Source organism: Stomoxys calcitrans, chromosome 4, assembly GCF_963082655.1.
Source record: "Stomoxys calcitrans chromosome 4, idStoCalc2.1, whole genome shotgun sequence".
Lineage (NCBI taxonomy): Eukaryota > Metazoa > Arthropoda > Insecta > Diptera > Muscidae > Stomoxys > Stomoxys calcitrans.
Genome location: NC_081555.1, coordinates 112,792,642 through 112,812,486, shown reverse-complemented (window position 1 = coordinate 112,812,486; position 19,845 = coordinate 112,792,642). Strand labels below are relative to the sequence as shown.

The following is a 19,845-nucleotide window of genomic DNA, read 5'->3' as shown; positions in this document are numbered from 1 at the left end:
GGTAGGTTTTAGGGCGGAGCGGCAACCTAGGTACACCATCCGAAATTTTGATATCAAAATTTTATTTTTATGTTACTATAAGAGAGCAAAATTTCGCTTAAATCGCACCACCCATCACCGAGATCTGGCGTTTCTGAAAATTAGGGTAAGGGGGAAGGTGAAAAGAGGGTGCGGATATTAATCCGCCCATGCCACTTTGGACATACACTTAAGCCAGGAATCGGCATGTTGTTCGCTCTAACTACTAAAAAGCAACATCGAAAAAGAAAATTTAAGTTAGGAATTCTGTGCTACTTAGAAAATCCTTAATTGTTTTTCATACCCCGCCGCTTAGTTGGTTCCAATACCAAACATACACCGGCCGGTGTATGTTGGCCGCGAAAGCCGGGCAATGACATAGGAAATGCTCCAATGTCTCACATGCCCTACACAAGCTATCACTTGCCGCACCGATTTTGCATAAGTGAGCTTGCAGTCCTATCTGTCCTGTTTTGATACCTAAAGCTATACTGATCTCCTTCTTACTTCCCTTTCCTTGTTAATTTCTTCCGCCTTCCTACCGACCGTTTTGTTTCGCTGTTCGACATTGTTACATGCGTGTTAGTCGACCATGCCCCTCAGGGGTCCACGGGCCCGAGCCCCAAAAACGGACTTTATATTCGGGTTCCTGGGGTCAAAATTAGGGGGTATGCAAAAAATTTGATTTTTTTGCGAACTACCCCGTAAAATACAGTTCAGCCGAAATGTGTATTTGAAAAATTGAAATCATTACGTGTTGACAGTTTTTCCCATTGGGTCTACCAAGTTGTCATCGATATGTATGTGTAATTTCATCAATGAAAATAGTGGACAATCGATTATCGATAACACAGTTCAAAAGCTGCCATAAACGTAAACAACGCTATTAGTTTTTTTTCCATAATTAAAGAGAAACAAAACAATCTAAATGGAACGAATGCGATGTCGTATTTGTTTAAAATATTCCGATAGATATTTAGAGTTATTTGCCGATAGCGAAGCATCAACAACATATGCGAATAACATAAGGCATTTAGCTGAAGTCGAATTGCTTCCCAGTGATGGCCTGCCACAACAAATATGTAATGTGTGTTGCGCTGAAATTGAAAACATTATAGATTTTTGCATTTTAATCCGACAAAGTGATGAGCTATTAAGAAATGAGCAAGAGGAAAGAAAACCACTGGAGGGAAATGTACAAATATTGGATAATGAGGAGGGTTACATGCAAGTATGTGTGCTAGAAGAGGAAGTACTGGATGCCGAAGAAGAAGTACCTGGTGAGTGTCATGAAATGACAATAGTCGAACCATATGCAAAGGTAAGAAAATATATTTATTTCAATTATAATAGGAAAACATAATTTGTTTCACTTCTCCACTAAAGGAGGAACAAAATGTAGAGGAGCTTCAAATGGTGGAAGAAATCATTGAGGTCGATGAGGAAGAACAAAAACCGAAAGTGCTGCATCAACAACAGCAGCTTGAAGGCGATGTTCCTAAACCCTCACCCAAAGGTCCATTAGAAGAACTTGCCCAAGTAGCTGCCACCCAACAAAATGTTATTGTGAATGACCAGCAAAGCCTTACTGATGATGTGAAAACTATAACAGAATGTCATCCAGAAGATGAATGTGATGACAACTATCTCATAGTCTACAATCCTGCCGACGAAGCTTCTCACAACTTTAAGCCCCCAAAATGGAAATGCATTGAGTGTAAAAAGATTTTACGAGGAGACGTTTCTTACGAGGGTCATATGAATATACATAAACAATCGAGACCTCATGTTTGCCCAGAATGTCGTTGTCAGTTCAGATGTCGCAACACCCTAAAAAAACACAAACAGTTGAGACATACAAAAAGACCTAAGCCAGATGATGCAGAGAGGTCTTCATCTGTTAATTATATGTGCATACAATGCGATGAAGAATGTCACAATGAAAGAGATCTTTTGATACATGAAGTTCTTAATCACGGTCATCGTCCCGATATACAAACTTGTCCTTTATGTCCCGATCTTGTGGTAGATGATATAGTGGACCATTTACTTTATGTTCATGCTCGTAAAATGAGACAAACGGCAGAAGTTGATGAGAACAATTTGGCGACGACAGCAACTGTGCCACCATTAACCCTTCAAAGCAAACAATGTTCATCTACGGAAGACAATGATATTGTACTAGATGAGAACGAAGACAACATGTTGGAAAATAGTAGTGCCATTATTAATTGTGATGTCTGTAATAGGAAAATATCGAAGAAAAATTTGAAGAGGCACATGTCATTGCATGAGCGAAAGGATAAGATGCCAAACGAAGAGGACACTAACAAGTTTTTGTGTACATTTTGCCGTAAGTATTTTATTTTTTTATATATTTAAATCTATCTTATGCCTATTACTGTAAAAAGACTTGCTGTCTCAAATACATCGCTCCTCCAGAGATATGTGCAACGAATCGAAATTTTGTTTTGCAATCTAATGGTAAAGCAAAAACATGAAATTGTAAAAAAAAATTGGGCAAGCAACATAGGCGAACGACCCACCCCAAAACGGGTGGGGGAACATTTTTACAGAATGGGGCATGTTGGGTATTAAATTAAATATATAAACAAATAGAGTATCTGATATAAAAATGTGGGCCAAGTGGGCCACCCCACATCCTTAATTGACATACAGACCTATTGGCACAATATGGGATTAATATAAACGATCTTTGGAAAGAGAGTACGAATTTGTTATCCAAATTTGGGACAAGTGTCTTGGGAGCCACCTCACGCTCAAAACAAAACACCCAATACGGGGATCAAATGAAATGTATTTGGAAATATAGTATGAATCTGTTGTATAATTTTGAACCCACATATCCGAGGATCGTCTACCCGCAATAAAAGTGACATGTAGCCGATCAGGATAATATGGGTCTTTAAAAGCATAGTACAAATTTGGTAGACTAAAGAGGCAGACTATCTGGCGCCAAATCTGGCCAAAATTTTCACAGCGCGCCTAGGACTTGCGTATAATCCAAAAAACCTGGCAGGAGCCAAGGGTGGTGTTCATACCCAAGCCCGGCAAGGCAAGTTATGCGACACCAAAGGCCTAAAGACCCATAAGCCCTACGTCCATTCTTCTCAAAACCACGGAACGTATTGTAGACACCATGATAAAAAATAGGACACCAAGCGAACTGCTCAAACACAAACAATATGCGGACCGACACACTGATCCAATCGTTAGACCAGTGCCGGGTGGACAATAAGACGATTTCGATATCTGACAAGGTCAAATACTTAGGTGTGATCTTGGACAAAAAACTGAAATGGAAGTGTCACATTCAGCAGCGTACTGAGAAGGCTCACAGATGTTGGACACTATGTAGACGGGCCTGAATCCCAGGATTGTCCACTAGCTCTACAGGAGCGTGATAAGACCAATACTTAATTACACCTCTGTAGTTTGGTGGACTGCTATGGGGAAAAAGTACAACATAAGGACCTTACAAAGAGAGTTCAGAGAACATGTTGTCTTGGCGTAGGCGGAGTGATGAGGACCACGCCCACTAGGACACAGGAGACTATTCTAGATATCCGACCCTTTGACATACATATTAAGTGTGAGGCAGCCACAGCGACTTATGGCGATGGGAGAACGGATTGAGGATGGAAGGAAGGGAAGAGCTTCCCGATCGGATACCTAAGATGAACCTTGAAGTCGAGTGAGGCACTGTTGCCATCGGCACAGTATTGGATTGGCGGAACCCTAGTATTGCCATCTGGAAGATCATGTTACATGGATGGATCAAAGCTAGAGAACAGAGTGGGCCTGGGAGTCTACATTGAGAACCCAGGGACTGAGATCTGTTTTAGACTGCCCGACCATAATACGATCCTGCAGTCTTAGATCCGGGCGATCACGGAATGCGTGAAGTGGTGTGGTGCTAACGCGAGGAAGACAATTGTGAACATCTTTACCGAGAGAAAAATTGCTATAAGGGCAATAACAACCAGGACGGCAAAGTCACGAACAGTCTTGCAGTGTAAGAAGGAGATTAACGCCTTCTCTTAAGATGGCAAAATCCGCACCGTTTGGGTGCTGGGCCATAACGGAGTAATGGAAAATGAAAGGGCAGATGATTTGACGGTGAAGGCAAGAGGACTGCCGTCAATAAACTTGGTTAACCCGAAGCCTTTCGGGTCGACGCAATCCGATTTAAGGGAGTGGGCGACGAATGTGTATGCAACATTGTGGAACAGCGAAACGATCGGTAGGGCGGCGAAAATCCTATGGAGGCATCCAGATCGTGACAAGACGAGGCTATTACTGAAAGAAAGTAAGAAGGAGGTCAGTGTAGCTATTGGTATCATAACGGAACACATAGGACTTCGAGGTCACTTTTGTAAAATCGGTGCGGCAAGTGATAGCTTGTGTAGGGCATGTGAGAAAGATGGTGAGACGTTGGAGCATTTCCTTTGTCATTGCCCGGCTTTTGCGTCTAACAGATACCGGCACTTAGGTGGAGACAGAATACCAGACATGAACCAACTTAGGGGAGTATTGAAAACAATTAAGGATTTTGTAAGTAGCACGGAATTCCTAACTTAAAATTTTCTTTTTAAAGGTTACTTTATAGTTTTTAGAGCGCACAACAAGTCGATTACTGGCTTAGGTTTATGTCCATAGTGGCATGGGGCGGATAAATATATCTGCCCTCTCTTTTCAACCTAACATAACCTAACAAATTTGGTACCCAACTTTAGACCCAAATGTCTAAAAATTAGACCCGGGTAGGATCCAAAGGTCTTGAGGCCATTCGGATATCAAATGACAATGAAAAATTAAAAATTATGGAAAAACAGCGAAGGCGAACATTTTTTCAAAAAAATCGTGGCATTTCGTTCTTTTCTCATAAAATAAAATGATGTTTAAAACTTTTATACCCTCCACCATAGGATGGGGTATACTAATTTCGTCATTCTGTTTGTAACTCCTCGAAATACCCCATAAAATATATATATTCTCGATCGTCATGAAATTTTAAGTCGATCTAGCCAAGTCCGTCCGCCTGTCCGTCCGTTTCTCTGTCGAAAGCACGCTATCTTTCGAAGGAGTAAAGCCAACCGCTTCAAATTTTGCACAAATACTTCTTATAAGTGTAGGTCAGTTGGGATTGTAAATGGGCTATATCAGTCCATGTTTTGATATAACTGCCATATAAACCGATCTGGGATCATGACTTCTTGAGCCTCCTCAGAGCGTAATAATTATCCGATTTGGCTGAAATTATGTATAACGGCTTCTTCCATGAACTTCAACATACGTGTCAAATATGGTCTGAATCAGTACATAGCCTTATACGGCTTCCATAAAAATCGATCTCTCTAGTTTACTTCTTTAGCCCCTAAATGGCGCAATTCTTACTCGAATTGGCTGAAATCTTACACAATGACTTCCACTATGGTCTCCAACATTCAGTTCGATTATGGTCCGAATCGGACCATAACTTGATATAGCTCCAGTATTGTAGCAATTCTTTTCTTTTATCCTTTGTTTGCCTAAAAAGAGGTGTCGGGAAAAGAAATCAACGTTCTATGGTGGAGGGAATATAAGATTCGGCCCGGCCGAACTTAGCACGCTTTAACTTGTTTCATTTTCATTTCCGATCTGTGAGTCATTCATCGTTGATTCGAGAAGCTTAGCTGGTGCTACCGGGCGTGTCCACAGGTTGCGGATAGTAGATACTCCATGCGGAGTAGCTGCAACGGCAGTCGCGGACAATCAGCGGTATCGAGCGGAGAAGAGTCTCAGTGAGAGGTCAGGTAGCACCGGCTCTTGCACAAATACAGATTGCCTATGGTGCTTGATTTGACAAGACGAGTTATTGGCGTCTTTAAATGACCAATGGCCACTCTGTTCCCGCGGCGATCGGTGCTTTGAACCGGAACGAGCTTGCGTCAAATAAATTTGTAATCTCAGCTGCCTCAAAAAGATTCTGAATTAACATTTTTTGGGATGTTGGGAAGGGTAGTCACTTTTCTATTGGTACGAGTATAAACAAAATTTAATTATTTCTTAGAGTTGATTATCAACGATGCGGTCCAAATATTTTCCGTATAAATTCTTATCTTTAAAAATGCTTAAAGTGGGTTGGGCCTAGAAATCTAATCCGCTTTTCTCAACTGCACTAAATATTAGTTCTCTGTCTCCTTTGTTGTTTCATACTTTTAAGTCCATCTGTTCGAGCGGCATACGGGTCACATAGTTGAGGAGACCACACTGGCGCTGCATAACTTACCACAAACCGGCCAATTGCTTTGATCGTGGTCAACACGTTTTCTTTGTCAGTCAAGTGCTGCCTTCAAGTGACGTGAAGACCTTGTTCCTAGTTTCGACTTTTATGCAAATTACCAAAAGGAGGCCACCTTACCGCATAGGTTAGCATGTCCGCCTATGATGCTGAACGCCAGGGTTCGAATCCTGGCGAGACCATCAGAAAAAAATTTCAGCGGTAGTTTTCCCCTCCTAAAGCTGGCAACATTTGTGAGGTACTATACCATGTAAAAACTTCTCTCCAAAGAGGTGTCGCACTGTGGCCCGCCGTTCGGACTTGGCCCCTTATAATTGCGCTTAAACTTGAATCGGACTGCACTCATTGATATGTGAAAAGTTTGCCCTTGTTCCTTAGTGGAACGTTCATGGGCAAAATTTGCAATTTGCAAAAGAAACACAACTTCTAGTTAAGTCGTTGCTTGTGCACGAAAAAGACGTTAATGCCTTACCTGCTGGTTTGAACTGATTTGTTCTTCCATTTCCCTTTGGTTTTCTTGAACCCTCGCCTGATGAGGTGAAAATATGAAATTCAAAAAAATATTTGTGCCAACTTTGTGTGATTTCTAAACATTAAAATGAATAAATGTGTAAAAGTATTTCATTAACCTACCATTCATCCATCAATCTTCAGCTCGTGAATTTAAAAGTTCAAAATCCCTGTATCAACATGAAAAAACCCATCAAGGAGAATCCCCCGATACAGTGTATGTGTGTGGCGATTGTGATCGTCAGTATACCTCACAATTCCTATTGGAAACCCACCGCAAGCAGGCCCACAAGGAACGAGATCATGTTTGTTCTATATGTGGCAATGCCTTCAAACTAAAAAATCAACTCATGAATCACATGAAACTACATCTAGAAAAGAATATACAATGCCCCCACTGTGATAAAAAGTATGCCCGGCAGTTTGACTTAAATGTCCATCTGAGATCTCATACTGGAGAGATGCCTTTTGCGTGTCACTTATGTAGCAAACGATTTGCCATCAAAGTCCGATTGACATATCACCTGCAAAAGCATTACGGCATCAAGCATCAATGCAAACAATGTCATGCAGAATTCAATTCCAGACAGAAGCTAAAAGCACACACATTTAAACACACGGGCATGCCATATCGTTGTGAGTTATGTGATGATCATGGATTTTCCACACGTGTAGTGTAAGTGTCATATACAAGGCTCTGATTTAAGCGGACAAATGGTTTTAATTAATTCGATATTTCATATTCTTCTTTCAGATTCAAGCGCCACTTGAATCGTGTTCATCAAGCTACCATGAGCGACGAGGCCTTAACCGAAATGTTCGAACGTAACACTGGAAAAACGATTAAAATTAAGCAAATCAATCAATTAGCAGAGGAACCACCTGAAGTGGTTGACTAAAATTACTTATACACACATCTAAGAGTGCCGGTTAACATCTTATAATACTACTTAAAGATATAAGTAAAAAAATTAATAAACGTGATTAGAAAATGAAACTTAAAGAAAATGGCTTTTTTGATTATTGCACATTGAGGTTCGATCTGTGTGGTGTTCATTGCTATCACGAGAAGCTTAGCTGCAAGCTACCGGGCACGCGCACAAGTTGGGGATAATGGAATGCTCCATACGGAGTAGCTGCAACGGCAGTCGCGGACAATCAGCGGTATCGAGCGGAGAATCTCAGTGAGAGGTCGGGCGGTACCGGCTCTTACAAAAGTACTGAGTGCCTATGATGCTCGATATGACAAGGCGAGTTATTTGTGCCTTTAAATAACCAATATCCTTCATATTTCACCGGCGATCGGTGCTTTGGACCGCAACGAGCTTGCTCACCTACAGGAACTTGACGAGGATCCACACCTCCACATGAAAATGTGGCTACAACAACAACAACAACGGGTGCAGCTAGTCTACTATATAAAAATGAAAGTGTTGCGCTTTGTCTGTTTGTTCCGAATAGATTAAAAAACAGCTGAACCGATTTTGATCTCGGAAATGGATGCATCGATTCAAGTGGAATTTTGTATGTTTTGGGTCAAATAATCGTGGGTACGCCCTACACCAAAACCCATCCAATAGCAGATATTTAGTGATAGGGACAATATGGATATGAAATGAAAAGCATTTAAGCGTAGAGTACGAACTTGAGTCGGGGGCCCGCCCCTCCCTCAAAAACGGCCCTTACATCACATATTTACCGATTGGGGCAATATGGGTATCAATTGCAAGATAATTGGAAGTAGAATACGAAACTTATAAAAAAAGTCCCAGAGGGACCCCCGCACAGGGTTGCCCCGGTGGACACAAATCGAAAATGTTTGTTTCTCTTTCGAGACAAGCTCAATGATCGAAGATTTTCTTTGTGAATGAAAAAGGAAAGCAGGAGATCGCATCATTCACCAACCACTATGGGACGCGTTTCGTAATTTGTTTAGAATAACTCATCAGTCATATTAGGTGTGAAGGCTTCGGAGGCATGTTGTACTTATACTGAATTTATTGTGAAAACGCCTCTATGATATAAATACCACATTAACCACGCTCGACAACCCTGTCTATTACTTGTACTCATCCCAATACATGTGGTTTTGTGTAAATGACAGTTTTTTTGTTTACAAAAATTATACTACTCTTATGGTAAACACATAATTCTGTGCACCTGTTGAAAGTTGTATTGATGGCTTCTAACGATAGAAAAGAGAAACCAACATAAATTATAAAATTAAGTAATCTTCGCCCTAGCAGCCAAAAAACTTGAAAGTGAAAATGAAAATTGTTAAGCAATTTTTACTAGTCTTTCAAAAAACCCTTCAACTAATCGATGTTTTCGTACGAAAGTTTTGTTATGTAAGCAAAATGTTTTTTTTTTTTTTTAAATTTGAGCACCAAAATAAAATAAATTTTTAGGGGTCATAACTGAAAGCTCATTTGTCAACGGCTTGTGTCACAGACATGAACATATGGTTAGCACCGTTAGTTTTAAGAGAGAGACAAAAATAAATCCTTAACCGTCAAAATTTAAATTTTCAGCAGAATGGGCCGACTTGGGCCCAGCCCAAATGTCTAAAGCTAGAACCATGAATCTTGGCACGAATGTGGGCCATGGAACGTAGGCGCGGGATAAGACAGGGATTTTTTGGTATTCATACGTTTAGGTACTAGACAGTGAATGTTTGCCCAGCGCGAACTGGCAGGATTGGAGAATGAATTGGCCCTAAAATTAAAATAAAACTTGGTGAAACAAAAAATCCAAAATCGCACCGGAAGTGGGAGAAATACTACGTTGAGTACTGATATGGGTACATTTTGGTACCTTTTTTGTTAATTAAGCTAGAGCCTTGAATTTTGGTAATTAGAACTTCGAAACTTCAGGTAGAGGTAGAACTTCGAAATTTGCCTTACATGATTGTTGTTGCGAAATAAAGGGGATAGATAGAAACATATGAAAAATAGTACTGGAAACGGGAGGAACGTAAGTTTAGTACTAAAATCTAACATGTAGGTTCAACTAAGAAACATATGTTGGCTGACTAAGTGATTTTTTTCACAAATCGTACACTTTGGTACGAAAAAGTAATAAATTGTACGAAATAGCTTATTTACTTTTACACTAAACGGAGAGCGTAAAATTAAATAATTGGGTTAAAATTATAATAGTCTTGACAAAAAATGCGATAAAAATACTAAAAACTGAAATCGTACCAGGAGTGGGAGAAAACGTACTTAAGTGCTGTAATTGGTACTATTTCGCACTTTCTTTATAGATTGAGCTACAGCTCTCAAATTTGGGATCCAGGTACATCTTAGCAGTATCTAACGGGCGACTAGAAGTTTTTTTGATATCCGTGCATTTGGTACTAAAACGCACATAATTGAACCTGCTTTACGGATTGAGCTACAACTCTCAAATTTGGAATACAGGTACATCTTGACAGTATGTACCGGGAGACTAAAGTTTTTGTTTTTGGATATTTGTACATTTTGGTACTAACCGTAAAAAATGGTACTTTCTTTCCAGACTGAACAACAGTTCTGAAATTCGGGATACACAAAAAGGTGTCGCACTGCGGCACGCCGTTCGCAATCGGCTACAAAAAGGAGGCCCCTTATTATTGAACATAACCTTAAATCGGACAGCACTCATTAATATGTGAGAAGATTGCCCCTGTTCCTTAATGGAGTATTTATGGGTAATTTTACATTTGAACATTTTGGTACAAAACCACACAAAATGGTAAAAAAAACTCGATATACCTATGTATGTAGGCATATAAAATCAAATATAGAATCATAGCAATAATAGTACTGACCTCTTAGTTCATGCATATCATTCACCATAGTCTCACAGCAAGGTTCCACAACGGTCCACATATTTCCATGCAAATCCAAATCCAAAGCTAAACCTTTTGAAACGAATAACATATTCTGCTATTTATTTTATACGGCACAATACACGAATTTGATTTCCTATGATGTTATTTGTCATTAGCTTTACATATCGCTATGCACATTCAACGACAATTTCTTTTTCAATCCAGGCCATATCATGCCTCAACTGTTAATCAACCCCTGTAACATATATTCGCTCTAACACTTTTATGTGTCAACCACTGACATGCATACTCTGCTAACAACATACAAACACATACGAAAATAAAGATCTGTTCATCAAATCACTTAAACACTAGAACAGCTTCTGTTGTTTGTGTTTTTGCTTATCCCTAAACTCATACAAGCACTTGTTTTCTTGCGCCAACACTCACTCGCCTGTTGCCATGAGTCAGTCGTACAATCAAAAGCTTTGCTTTAGTTGGGGGGTTCGTTATACACTCGCGCAGCGCAAAACACATAACGATGCCATTAACGACGACGACGTCCGCATTTCTGACGACAGAATTGTATACACACGAAAGAACACACGCAGACCCCAACAATGGTAATGAGCTGATGATATTTTAACTGATTCATATTTTAAGCCCTACTGTACTGATTTTGCACATTACATTTGGTTTTATTTTGTAGTTGGTAAAGGAAATTTGCTTAAAGAAACGAATGACATGAATTTGATTTAAGTCACTTGGGATATACACAAAATTATAACAAAGAATAAGGCAAAGGATTACTTTTACAGCTATCGATTATAGGTATCTACATATTAGCATTACAATTATTTGTTTTTTCTGTAGTTTTACTTTTGATTAAGTCGCTCACTAACCATTTCCAATTGTTTGCTACTTTTCCCAAAATTTTCACTGGAAAGATTTGTTAAAACCCTTTTTTCGTTTATAGCTTGCCATCATTTATGGCGAGAACCGTACACCAATTTTGCGGACCGGTAAAAGGTTTTTCAAGGTTTTTTTTACACACATGCACTCACGAAACACTCACGCACACGGCACACATGCAGTAACGAACGAAAAGAAAAATGCATGACAAACCTTTTGTATATTTTTACGCAAAACAACTTCCAAATAGGAATCTTCCTATAGTTCATATTTATTTGTTTGTACTGATCGATCTTGTAGTTATTTTCACAATGACTAGGTATTTTACTAAACCGAAAACCGATCGTCCGATTACCGTATTTTCAATGTCCACCCGCCAACCGCTTATAAAGAACTAAAGAGTTTGCCAAAAGTTCTTTGATTTCATTGAACACAATGAAGGTATGTAATTTTCCAAGAGCCAAGATGCTCTTCTTTAAAGTTTTGTTTCTAATACCCTTATGCCAGCGCTCTTTCCGTTTCCAGTAAAGCATTGGAAGCGGAAAAAGTGTCATTGATGTTATGTGAGCTGCTGCTCTCCTTAACATAACATTTACTATCTCCCTCTTGTTTCCATTGTTTTAGACCCTACCTTGTACTCTAAAATTTTGATTCCAAACAGTAAAATAGCCAAAGAGAAGTAGAGAGAACGGGAAGATTATTGATGCTCACTTAATAGAGATAGGAGCAGAAGTGGAAACGAAATGGGACTTAATATTCTGTTCAGTCTAAGCCTTAATAACACAAACAATCTATTGCTATTGCTGAATATGGAAAAAAATCTTTTTTCCCTTCTCACATTATTTAAAAAAGAATGGTGCGAGAGCATTGTTGATGGTCGAGGAGGGAAAAAACGTGAAAGTGAAAATAGAAATTGTTAAGAAATGTTTACTAACCTTTTAAATAAAACCCTTCAAAGTAGAAAATTAAAAAAAAAAATAATTATATAAGAGGACCCCTTCAACTAATGGATGTTTTCGTATGAAGTTTTTTACAAATAAAAGCTATAAAAAATTTTTGTTTATGTAAGCAAAATGTTTTCTTTTTTTTTTGAGGAACCACAAAAAATAAGATTTTAAAGGGGGACATAACTGCTCATTTGTCAACGACTTGTGTCACAGACATGAACATATGGTTAGTACCGTTAGTTTTAAGAGAAATCCTTAACCATCAAAATTTAAATTTTCAGTAGAATGGGCCGACTTGGGCCCAGCCCAAATGTCTAAAGCTAGAAGCATGAATCTTGGCACGAATGTGGGCCATGGAACCTAGACGCGGGATAAGACTTTTTTGGTATTCATACGTTTAGGTACTAAAAAGTACTAGACAGTGAATGTTTGCCCAGCGCGAACTGGCAGGATTAGGGGAATGAATTGGCCCTAAAATTAAAGAGCGTCTGAAAAAAATAAAACTTGGTGAAAAAAAATCCAAAATCGAACCGGAAGTGGGAGAAATACTACGTTGAGTACTGATATGGCTACATTTTGGTACCTTTTTTGTTAATTAAGCTAGAGCCTTGAATTTTGGTAATTAGAACTTCGAAACTACAGGTAGAGGTAGAACTTCGAAATTTGCCTTCCATGATTGTTGTTGCGAAATAAAGGGGATAGATAGAAACATATGAAAAATAGTACTGGAAACGGGAGGAAAGTAAGTTTAGTACTAAAATCTAACATGTAGGTTCAACTAAGAAACATATGTTGGCTGACTAAGTGATTTTTTCACAAATCGTACACTATGGTACCAAAAATTAATAAATTGTACGAAATAGCTTATTTACTTTTACACTAAACGGAGAGCGTAAAATTAAATAATTGGGTTAAAATTATCGTAGTCTTGACAAAAAATACGATAAAAATACTAAAAACTGAAATCGTACCAGGAGTGGGAGAAAACGTACTCAAGTGCTGTAATTGGTACTTTTTCGTACTTTCTTTATAGATTGAGCTACAGCTCTCAAACTTGGGATCCAGGTACATCTTAGCAGTATCTAACGGGCGACTAGAAGTTTTTTTGATATCCGTACATTTGGTACTAAAACGCACATAATTGTACCTGCTTTACGGATTGAGCTACAACTCTCAAATTTGGAATACAGGTACAACTTGACAGTATGTACCGGGAGACTAAAGTTTTTGTTTTTGGATATTTGTACATTTTTGTACTTTCTTTCCAGACTGAACAACAGTTCTGAAATTCGGGATACACAAAAAGGTGTCGCACTGCGGCACGCCGTTCGCCATCGGCTACAAAAAGGAGGCCCCTTATCATTGAACTTAACGTTAAATCGGACAGCACTCATTAATATGTGAAAAGACTGCCCCTGTTCCTTAATGGAGTATTTATGGGTAATTTTGCATTTGAACATTTTGGTACAAAACCACACAAAATGGTAAAAAAAACTCGATATACCTATGTTTGTAGGCATATAAAATCCATTATAAAATCATAGCAATAATAGTACTGACCTCTTAGTTCATGCATATCATTCACCATAGTCTAACAGTAAGGTTCCACAACGGTCCACATATTTCCATGCAAATCCAAATCCAAAGCTAAACCTTTTGAAACGAATAACATATTCTGCTATTTATTTTATAGGGCACAATACACGAATTTGATTTCCTATGATGTTATTTGTCATTAGCTTTACATATCGCAATGCACATTCAACGACAATTTCTTTTTCAATCCAGGCCATACCATGCCTCAACTGTTAATCAACCACTGTAACATATATTCGCTCTAACACTTTTATGTTTCAACCACTGACATGCATACTCTGCTAACAACATACAAACACATACGAAAATAAAGATCTGTTCATCAAATCACTTAAACACTAAAGCAGCTTCTGTGTTTGTGTTTTTGCTTATCCCTAAACTCATACAAGCACTTGTTTTCTTGCACCAACACTCACTCGCCTGTTGCCATGAGTCAGTTGTACAATCTAAAGCTTTGCTTTAGTTGGGGGGTTCGTTATACACTCGCGCAGCACAAAACACATAAAGATGCCATTTACGACGACGACGTCCGCATTTCTGACGACAGAATTGTATACACACGAAAGAACACACGCAGACCCCAACAATGGTAATGAGCTGATGATATTTTAACTGATTCATATTTTAAGCCCTACTGTACTGATTTTGCACATTACATTTGGTTTTATTTTGTAGTTGGTAAAGGAAATTTGCTTAAAGAAACGAATGACATGAATTTGATTTAAGTCACTTGGGATATACACAAAATTATAACAAAGAATAAGGCAAAGGATTACTTTTTCATCTGTCGATTATAGGTATCTACATTGTTTTTCTGTAGTTTTGCATTTTTCTTTTGATTAAGTCGCTTACTAACCATTTCCAATTGTTTGCTAATTCTTCCCAAAATTTTCACTCGAAAGATTTGTTAAAACCCTTTTTTCATTTATAGCTTGCCATCATTTATGGCGAAAACCGTACACCAATTTTGCGGACCGGTAATAGTTTTTTCAAGTTTTTTTTTTACTCACGAAACACTCACGCACACAGCACACATGTAGTAACGAACGAAAAGAAAAATGCATGACAAACCTTTTGTATATTTTTACGACAAACCTTTTGTATATTTTTCCAAATAGGAATTTTTTATTGGTCATATTTATTTGTTTATTCTGATCTTGTAGTTATTTTCACAATGACTAGCTATTTTACTAAACCGAAAACCGATCGTCCGATTACCGTCTTTTCAATGTCCACCCGCCAACCGCTTATAAAGAACTAAAGAGTTTGCCAAAAGTTCTTTGATTTCATTGAACACAATGAAGGTATGTAATTTTCCAAGAGCCAAGATGCTCTTCTTTAAAGTTTTGTTTCTAATACCCTTATGCCCTTGCTAGCAAATGTAAAAGAGGGCATTTTGGCTTATGCAATCAGCGCTCTTTCCGTTTCCAGTTAAATATTGGAAGCGGAAAGAGTGCTATTGATGTTATGTGAGCTGCTGCTCACCTCAACATAACATTTACTATCTCCCTCTTGCTTCCATTATTTAAGACACTACCTTGTACTCTAAAATTTTGATTCCAAACAGTGGAATAGCCAAAGATAAGAAGAGAGAAAGGGAAGATTATTGATGCTCACTTAATAGAGATAGGAGCAGAAGTGGAAACGAAATGGGACTTAATATTCTGTTCAGCCTAAGCCTTAGTAACACGAGCATTATATTGCTCCCAGTATTGAGTATGGAAAAAAGCTTTTTTCTCTCTTCTCTCATTCTTTAAAAGAGAATGATGCGAGAGCATTGAGTTGATGGTTGAGGATTTTTTTCAGATTTTGACTGAATAGAAGTTCTTAAACATTTTAGAGTTGCCAACTTCAACTTAAGTATAATCTTTTGGTGGTTGTTGCTAAGAGAAAATTATTTCCTTAAATATCACATGTGAACACTTAAAATTATGGTATACACAGAAAAATATCACGAAATTTTTTCCAACTGAAATTTGAAAATAGAAATATTTTCAATTAAAAAAATTAATTAAATCAATAATTGTTTAATTAAATCAATAATTTTTAATTGAATCAGGATTTTTTTTCAATTACGATCCTGATTGAATTTTTTGAAAGTTTTAATTAAAAAATTAATTGCTTCAATCATTTTTTTAATTGAATCTGAATTTTTTTCAATTACGATCATGATTGAAATGTTTGAAATTTTCAATTAAAAAATTAATTGCTTCAATCATTTTTTTAATTGAATCTAAACTGTGTTTTTCAATTACGATCGCGATTGAAATGTTTGAAATTTTCAATTAAAAAATTAATTGCTTCAATCATTTTTTTAATTGAATCTGAATCATGATTGAAATTTTCAATTAAAAAATTATTTGATTCAGTCATTTTACCATCGGGAGCAGCGAAGCAACTGGGCATATGCTAGTCTAGTATATGGAGGGTAAACTATCGATGGATCTATCGATATTTAAGATTTTGCCTGAATATTGGTTGATATTTTTCCTTTCGATATTATCGACAAAATTCCACTATTTGCAAAATTGAACCAAAAATTAGCTTAACGATCACGAATGTATGTCAATCGTTCACTTTCCAATAGATCTTCTTGTTGTGTATTTTAGGAATCGTTCGAATCGACCAATATCTTGGTATAGCTTCGTTATTAAATCTCCCGATTTTACTTCTTAAGCCTATAGAGGGCGCAATTTTCATCCGATCGGGCTAAAATTTTGTTCAATGATTTCTCTCATGATTTCCATTTCCCATCCCTATTTGGTTTTATTCGTTCTATGCATTGAAATTGCTTCCATATAAGCCGATCTCGTAGTTTTTACCCCAGCACGAGATAGCTGTAAGCACCATACAGGCTGGAACATTGAGGTCCGATCTGTGTACTGTTTATTGCTGTCACGAGAAGCTTGGCTGCAAGCTGTGTGTCCACAGGTGGCGCATTGTGGAATGCTCCATACGAAGTAGCACCAGCTCTTGCACAAACACTGAGTGCCTATGATGCTCGATATGACAAGGCGAGTAATTGGCGCCTATAAATAACCAATAGCCACCTTGTTCCCGCGGCGATCGGTCCATTGGAACGAGTTTGCTCACACAGTAGCTTGACGAGGATCACCACCTCCACATGAAAATGTGGCTACAACTACAAAATGATTTTAACATCACATTTTCGTTAAAAATGTAGATGAAATTAACGATCGAATCGATATTTATTATTAGAAATATCGAAAATAACGAATCTTGCTAATATCGATAGTTTGCCGTTCGATAGAGTCGTTCAAAAAACAAATTACAAATGAATTTAATTTTCGGCGTTCGCGTCAAATACTTAAATGTGATCTTGGATCGGAAACTGAATTGAAAGTGTCACATTCAGGAGCGTACTGAGAAGGCTCACATATGTTGGACACTATGTAGACGGGCCGTAGGCTCGAAATGACGCCTGAATCCGAGGATAGTTCACTAGCTCTACTGGAGCGTGATTAGACCAATACTTACGTACGCCTCAGTAGTTTGGTGGACTGCAGTGGAGAAAAAGTGCAACATAAGAACCATACAACAGGTTCAGAGAAAATGTTGTCTCGGCAAAGGCGGAGCGATGAGGACCACGCCCACTAGGGCACTGGAGACTATTCTATATATCCGATCCATTGACATACATATTAAGTGTGAGGCAGTCACTGCGGCTATGAGACTTAAGGCGATGGGAGAATGGATTTAGGATGGGAGCAGATCATACCACCGCGGTATAATCGAGGCGACGATAGGAAACATGGAAGGAAGGGAAGAGGTTTCAGATCGTGTAACATGTAATCATGTATCAAAGCTTGAGGACAGAGCGGGCCTGAGGGTCTACATTGAGAACCAGGGACTGAGATCTGTTTTAGACTGCCTTACCATAATACGGTCCTGCAGGCGGAGATCCGGGCGATCACGGAAGGCGTGAAGTGGTTTGGTGCTAACGCGAGGACGTCGAGTGTAAATATCTTTACTGACAGTAAAATGACCATGAGGGGAATAACAACCAGGACGGTAAGGTCACGAACAGTCTTGCAGTGTAAGAAGGAGATTAACACCTTCTCTGAGGAAAGCAAAATACGCATCGTTTAGGTGCTGGGCCATAAAGGAGTAAGGGGAAATGAAAGGGCAGACGATTTGGCGGTGAAGGCCAGAGGACTGCCGTCAATAAACTTGGTTAACCCGAAGCCTTTCGAATCGACGCAGTCCGAATTATGGGAGTGGGCCACGAATGCGCATGCAACATTGTGGAACAGCGAAACGGTCGGTAAAATCTTACCGCTTGATATGCCGCTTGATCTATGGGTTCTCTCTTGTAGCGCTGAACCTCACGCTGAACCTGAACCTAGATCATGTAGATCTACCTTAAGGCTTCTGGGCGGTGGGTATCTATCCACAAGATGATGATTAATTGGTGTGTGTTGCTATCTTTGGCTTTCCTTTTCCATTTGCATCTCCGATCATTGAGCTCGTCTCGAAAGAGAAACAAACAAAAATTGTAAAATTTAATGATAGTTTTTAGAGCGCACAACATTTACTACTACTTGTAATTACCTTCCATTTGATACCCATATTGCCCAATCGGTAAAAATGACCTGCTAGGGGTATTTTGTGAATGGGGCGACCCGCCATACACCTGGAGCTATTGGTCGATACTATATATAATAGAAAAATCAATATCGAAAACTTCTTAATATTCTTAACACGTTCTTTATAAAATTAGTTATATAGTCATATCATAGTCATATCTCTTCCATCGTATTTCTTTAGCGGAACTATTATTTTACACCAGCAAAGACTTAAAAATGCATATTACCACCCAACACACATATACCACAGGGACAACAGCACCAATGCCCTATGATGAATTACATGAATGTACCCAATGTGAGGAGATATTCGATGATGCCACAACCCTTAGGAAGCATGAAGCTGCAAAACACCATATTAAACAAGTAACACCAAAAATTTACAAGGATACCAAACACATATGCAAAGAATGTGGAAATCAATTCGGAGGTCATGCTCAATTGTCTGCTCATAAACGTTTACACAAAGAACGCCCCTTTAAATGTGATCAATGTGAAAAATCATATCCCCGCAGAGTAGAGTTGGAAATTCACAAGCGTACACATACTGGTGAACTGCCGTTTGCGTGTCATTTGTGCAATAAACGTTTTGCCATTAAGGTTCGCCTGACCTATCATTTGCAAAAACATGAAGGTGTTTGTCATTCCTGTGATTATTGTGGAGCCACTTTTGACAATCGCAATAAATTAAAATCACATCTATTCAAGCACACCGGAATGCCTTACAAATGTGAATTGTGTCCAGGTGTAGAGTTTGAAAGAAGGCTTAGGTAAGTGTTGGACCCAGCCTATTGCACTTTCGATGTTTGTGATGTTTTATTTTTTTTTACAGATTTGCAAATCATATGCAACGTTGCCATCAACGCATATTAACGGACGACGAACTGGCTGCGATATTTGCTAAAAACACTGGAAAGACCATTAGATTTAAGCCAGCCGATAGCAAAAACTTTGAATAAACCTATGGAAATTTAATTTTTAAATGAAAGCACGCCCTACACGGTTGCACAGAATTCACTTAACACTTTTATTCACTATTAGACCCGGCACGGGTTAGCTGTGAGCTCCACATAGGCTGAAACATTGAGGTCCGATATGTGTGGTGTTCATTGCTGTCACAAGAAGCTTAGCTCGCGT

The 19,845-nt window shown here is 38.6% G+C and overlaps 1 protein-coding gene across 1 annotated transcript; it reads left to right on the top strand.

The window, feature by feature from the left end:
* The first annotated feature begins 946 nt into the window (after positions 1-946).
* LOC106081177 (zinc finger protein 585A) lies at positions 947-19,696 on the top strand. Its single transcript, XM_059367242.1, has 7 exons — positions 947-1,291; positions 1,372-2,371; positions 6,977-7,508; positions 7,587-7,722; positions 14,245-14,326; positions 18,890-19,478; positions 19,541-19,696. Exons 1-7 carry the CDS (start codon positions 947-949, stop codon positions 19,665-19,667), a joined length of 2,811 nt encoding a protein of 936 aa, XP_059223225.1. The 3' UTR covers positions 19,668-19,696.
* Positions 19,697-19,845: the final 149 nt, after the last annotated feature.